Source organism: Cydia splendana, chromosome 5, assembly GCF_910591565.1.
Source record: "Cydia splendana chromosome 5, ilCydSple1.2, whole genome shotgun sequence".
Lineage (NCBI taxonomy): Eukaryota > Metazoa > Arthropoda > Insecta > Lepidoptera > Tortricidae > Cydia > Cydia splendana.
Window position 1 is genome coordinate 23,448,512 of NC_085964.1, and position 6,299 is coordinate 23,454,810.

Genomic DNA, 6,299 nt, shown 5'->3' on the forward strand with positions numbered 1-6,299 from the left:
TGACCGGACTGGAGGGACGCGGTAGTGAAGGTCAAGTCGCTAAATGTCAACATAGTAGCCGGTAGGGACACATTCTTCATGTCATTTTGTCATTACTTAATGTTTGAGCTGTATTAAGTCACTTGAATATAATTAGATTTCAATTATCTATCTTAAAAAGCTGTTGTTGTTCAATAAATAAGATTAAATAATATAATAAACCTATTTAAACCTAATTAACACAACGTTAAAGTTGACCTTACATGTCATTATAAATTCTATTGAATATACATGTTATAAACTTATAACCGTAGATATAACTGAGCCATTTACAGAAACATGCCAAAGTAGTACCTACTTAAATCGAAAATCAATAAATATAACTTATTTGTTAAGTTTGTCAAAATTATAAGACTTTTAATATAAACCTGGGAACAACAACTATCATCATTAATTGAACAGTTAAGACATCGTATATATTTTGTGTTCGATTTTCTATTTCCTGTTATAATTATAAAACAACTAAGTACAATAATTACAAAGACGTCTATATATTGATTTCTTACTTTTTAAAATATAATCTATACTAAATGTGTGATAGAATATGATTGTACCTTGGTCCCAAAATTATTAAGTTTAGGTTTAAGTTACCTAAGAACTGAAATAATTATTTGAAAAAGTAGCACTAAGTCATAATGTTAATTAATATTACCTAAGTGCTTGATTAGATTAGGTACTGAATGCATTTTCTAAAAATCCCCAAGCATTTGTGATAGAGAGCTTTTTCAATGAGTGCGTTGGGCTAAGATCGAAAGAGTTCTTCATGAGGGGCAAGACAATTAATCACCCGTTATGCTTACCCCTCACAGAAAAACCCTTCAATCTTACCCCGTAACCGCATGCTAATTATTAAAAATGCAGCATGACATTTTTTTAATATATTGATGCAGTACCTTTGTTTTTTTTTTAATAAATACATCATAAAATACAAGTTCATGTTGTAATTGTCAATTTAAATGTTGTTTGAATTTAAGGGAGATCATGTTGCTTGAATTTCTGTAATTCTTGATAAATTGTGCAATAAACCTAAATAAATAAATATGTTTTTAATTTGCATTTCGAAAATAGCTGTAGGTACCTACTGGCCTCACAGACTCGGTAGAGCTAGGCCAAGTCAATTTTCACCACTCAACTCAATACTCATTTTTATATATAGGCGTAGGTGTTATTTATAAAAATTCATTTAAATTCGTAAGAAGATATACCTAATACTGTGCTGCAAATACAAGGCCATGAATTTATTAATAAATGGATTTAATATGGATAAATGAATTTATTATGGCTTCACTCGGACTTCACTCGGACCAAAAAGGAAACAATACTGTAGCATCTCGGGAGATATCTGGATAATTTACTATCTCACCAGGCAATAGAAAGGCAGTTTGTACTTGAATATTGCTTAAGAATACGTAAATTTAATGATTTTTCGAATGTAAGTTGCGGTTTTTATGCATGGCGGGGCTTGGTGAGGGGTTACTTCAGGGGGTCAATCAGAGGGGTTACTTAAAACTAGTCTACAAGTAATTCGAAGGTGGTGCGACCGATGTTGCTGATACCATCGTAGGCGATGTCCCGAGTCCAAATCCGACATTCCACGTTGATGATCACGCCACCTGCCGAATAATTAATTAGACAGTCAAAATTCAAGTCTTTTCTAAATTCACTGGCTCCTCCGGTACCTATCCTTCTACAGTCGTGTAGTCCGACAATAATAAGTAGAAGTCAAACAAAGGGGATTTTTTTTTTATATTTGTCAACTTTAGGTTCCTCATCAAATAAATAAATAAATATAATTATGTCAAAACACTTCAATATTGTCGCATTCACATCATGGCAAGACCGGCAAGTAACAGACAACGTTCAGAGTGTTTTCATTCGATAGCGTGATTAGACTGATGAGCGTTCGCGTTTGTGTTATGTCTATTTTTGTAATTTTAAACAGCGCGCCAAGCGGGACGTTTTGGAAACTCAAAATCCCATACAAAATGACACAACGCAAACGCGTCCCTCACGTCGCGCTATCTTATGAAATTTACACTAAAGGTACTGTATTCATCACATCAGTGATGACCAATCAATTGGCGGCATTGTAACACAAACTTACGTGTCAAATTCTGAAACAGCACAGCGACCAGCGGCCCTCCATCGTTAGGAGTCAAGCTGCTAGCGTCAGTTTTATCAGCAGTACGTAACCGTCTGATTGGAAACCCTGGAGGCAAGTATTCGGGGATGTACCGAATATGACGAACGTTTTCTTCATCAGCTGGAGACATTCCTTTACAAGACACCCAGACGTAGTCTTCGAGTTTTGCCGATGGATGATTCTGCAAGGAAAACTATTTTACGGTTTTTACCTGTTTAATAAACCAAGTTAAAACATAAGAGACAAGTATGAAAGCTTAGAAACTCAAAGGGTTTCCTAAATTTAACGCAATGGCGATGAGTCAAGATCAGTAATATAATTTTAAGATTGTATAAGCCATTATTGGTATTATATTGGCCATTATTGGTATTACCAAGCCTTTCTTCAAGTGATCCGGCATTTCATTTGGGATAGGCAAGTCCACTGAAGTATTGTACGGTTGAGGTGTCCATTGATCAATCTGTGGATAGAAAGATGTAAAATTTGAGCTCCTGCGTAGGAAGTGGTGCCCTGAATAATTTTCTACAATTTCCTATCGGACTATAACTGAGACAAATTTAAAGGTTAAAGTCGGCAACAAAGTACGGCTGGTTCGTTGGCGTTTTGCTTTGCAAACCTGGCTGTCACACTCTCATGTTTATCTAGACTCAAACACTGAGAGAAAAATCATCACCGGAATTAAAAAACAGTTCTGTACTGGGGGGAAAAATGAAGTTTTAGTAATAATTATGGAAGTTTCACTATTTATGTAAAGTTTATTTATTTCTACAAACAGCTCAGTAATCCCAAATCTAATTTCAACAAACAGATAATAGAAATTGCAAGAACTAATAGAAATTGCAAAAGTCAATATGTTCCTATTAGTTGACTCTCCTTGTCCCCGGATTAAGTTTATTTTTGTAATTCTAAGTGTGTTTTTGTTAGTCTTTTGTCTCAGTGAAGGCAGTGTGCTCAGCCAAGTTCGAAGAAAATACTGTGCGACACTACAATATTTACATCTCCTCCTTCCTCCTCCTCCTCCTCCTCCTCCTAGACACCTCCTACTCCTTCGAGTCACTCTTTCAACCCACGTATTTTTTCCCACTTAAGCGTTTCAGCACACACCTTATTTAATTCAGAAACTGACGACAGAAACGCAGCAATACATAGAAAAGTGAGATCGTATAACTGCGTCCCTGCTGTCGTTAGTTACTGAATAAAGTAAGGTGTGTGAAACGTTTTAGACTCAATTCATAGCTTAACTTACATGAGCTAACCTCAGGAACACACAAGGAGTGCCCCTGACGTACTCATACAAGGTATCGATGGTGCAAGGATGCCAGTACCGCATAGCATGGGCACAGGACTCCGAACGTCCCGACTCCTCATGGTAAGGATGAGTGGAGCACGGCGCGTGGGGAGGATCCTCGGGCGTAGAGGTCTCGTATTCTGGACATTAACACGTAATTACGACACGCTGTAGGCATTATCTTGGAATATTTGTAAAGATCTGTCCATCAGATTCGTCTGGCAGATGTGTCCGGCGGACAAATCTGTCATTGTATTGCAGGAATTAGGCAAGGATGTGTTTGCGGGCAGATCTCTGGCAGCTACATTGACATGTTTGTCCACCAGACGCATAAAAGCGAGACAGATCTAATGGACACTAATTAAAGGTAAAGTACATATTATTAAGTAAGAAGAAGCTATACCTATACTCACACATCGCTTATAACCAGTGATCGTACATTTTCCAGCATTTTTGGTGCACGAAGTGTTGTTAACGGAATTGGTATAAATAATTTCAACCCTAATGATTAATTAGCGTTTATTACGTTGATATTAACCTTAATTTACCATTTCAGTTGAAATTATCTATACCAATTCCGTTAACACCACGCGAATCGATTTGGTGCAGCGGAGTGGTGTTAACGGAATTGGTATAAATAATTTCAACCCTAATGGTTAATTAGCGTTAATTACGTTAATATTAACCTTAATTTACCATTTCAGTTGAAATTATCTATACCAATTCCGTTAACACCACTCTGCTGCACCAAAAATGCTGGAAAATGTACGATCACTGCTTATAACACTAATAAAAAATCCCCATAGGTTTACTCACCATTCAAAAGGCCATTAATACGATGGACCCAAGGATGCCAGGTTCCTGGCTCGGCGGTTTTAAAGTGGATGAGCCGCTGACCATCATCAGCTAAACGTGGCCATGCTTCTAGCTCTGCGAAACCAAAGATTACTATGAGCAGTAGGAACAAGTGCCCCATGGAGCTAATACGCCTACCTACACTGAGAATCAAATTCCTAGTAAAGTCCTATTGTTCCGATGCTAATTGGTCACTGTCAGCGTAACGAGAAAACACATAATAGCAATAAAATATATCGCTTACCTATGTACGGTGCCTGATATAACAGAAAAGCAAATAGTAGTCCGAGTGAGCATCCTGAAATAGATAATCAACAGGTATAATTTCTAAATTAAATTTGAGAAGAATAAAGTAGGTAGGTACGTCTAACTAAACTACCTAAGCTTCGCGTGCAGCAGTCACTTATGGTGGTAATTCCCCACCTGGATAAGATGAAAAGTAAATATGACATGAAATAAGACTTACTTGTTCTGTGAACATACGTATATACGTAGTAAAAGTACCTACCTATTAGCTTGGTAAACTTTGAAATGAATAAGTATTATACACTGTAACTCTTAAATTCAACCAAAAAGACAAAAGTATAAATAATAGCACCATCTAGTAAGTTGAACCTAGGTACCTATATAAAAACATTGTAGGAAAGTATATGACAAATCCTTTACTGAACCACACTTAAATCACTTGCGACAGACAGACACATGTTAAACTTATAACCGTCTTTTTGCGCCCGGGACTAACCGGGACAACAAAAGGTACCAACATAGTGCCAATAAAATGTGAATGAAATAGTGACATAATATGTCTGTAACGAGGTCATGTTGTGTATACATTGTTTATTGTCACGGTGTGTAATTGACGAAATTACGACAATGAGCTCATGGCGTCCGCCGGCAACCTTTGAGCAAAACTACATAGTTTATAGGTATATAAATATAATGTGTTTTTAAGGAGAATAAGGTAAATTAAAAGAAATCAATATAAGTACTTAATTTGTGTTTCTAAAATTAATTAACTTTGCCTGTGCACTACCGTGCACTATTTAAAAGTTAATACGTCTGTAGTTGAATTCATAAAACTGTTTTTAAATTGTGATGCTTAACTTAAAAGTTTTTTTAAGCTTATACATAAAACATAACACATACCTCATTTTATTTTTAATTTATTTATTTATAGTCTAATCAAAGGAGCCATTGATGTCAATAATAATTTTCCCGCCTTCTAATAACACTCTTGTTAATTAATTGATGCTTCACTTTACATAGAAACTGATTAATTAGGTACGGTTGAGCGCCGAAGAAAAGTAAGAAAACTTACCGATTATAACTGAAATAATTAAAACACTGACAATAATTTTGATTGTTCTTTTTTCAAGTCCCATTGTAACACACACGCACAGTTACCTTATAGCGAATGGTGAATCCGCCGGGATGACTGTTTTCCCTAGTTGTTCTAATTAAAAGGCATATAAACTTTTAGGAGATGATGATTGTTACGTCAGTATAAACATTCATCAAATAATACTTTTATGTTCACTTTAAATGTAATTTAGTATGTAAGTACCTAGTTGTTTAACTACGATAAGCTTATGCTCTACGTCTACGTAGGTACGTAATCGTTTGTGTTTGTTTTTGTCCTAGGTCCTTTATTGTAATTCTAATTAGGTAATTATAGTTGGTCAAACCAATTTGTCAGTCAGTAAGAACCAGGAAAACTATACTCATCCTTTTCTTTTGGGTAAGACAAAGATAGTATGATTCTCTCTGTCTATAATGATTGAAATGAGATGAGACAGTCCTTTGACAAACTATAATTTACAAATTCCAAACATGAATTTTGTTATTAGTCATGATTTTAACGTGATAATTATAATATATATTTGTGCATGTTGTGATTTTTTTTATAGCAAATATTGTTATCCCATAAAAAAAAATCTCATGTGGCACGATGTATTCAAGACTCACGCAAGCCGC

General features: G+C 35.5%; 1 protein-coding gene across 2 annotated transcripts; it reads right to left on the reverse strand.

Moving 5' to 3' along the window:
• Window positions 1-967: 967 nt before the first annotated feature.
• Window positions 968-5,861, reverse strand: LOC134790979 (sodium/potassium-transporting ATPase subunit beta-2-like). Of its 2 annotated transcripts, none has more exons than XM_063762017.1 (7): window positions 5,644-5,861; window positions 4,570-4,623; window positions 4,287-4,400; window positions 3,429-3,610; window positions 2,556-2,642; window positions 2,144-2,363; window positions 968-1,652 (listed from the first exon to the last, which is right to left on the reverse strand). In XM_063762017.1, the coding sequence occupies exons 1-7, from the start codon at window positions 5,705-5,707 to the stop codon at window positions 1,549-1,551; spliced, it is 825 nt and encodes a 274-aa protein (XP_063618087.1). In that variant the 5' UTR covers window positions 5,708-5,861; the 3' UTR covers window positions 968-1,548. The 2 variants fall into 2 exon arrangements, with proteins under 2 accessions (XP_063618087.1, XP_063618086.1); XM_063762016.1 differs by having other exon boundaries at window positions 2,144-2,375.
• Between the last annotated feature and the right edge of the window lie 438 nt (window positions 5,862-6,299).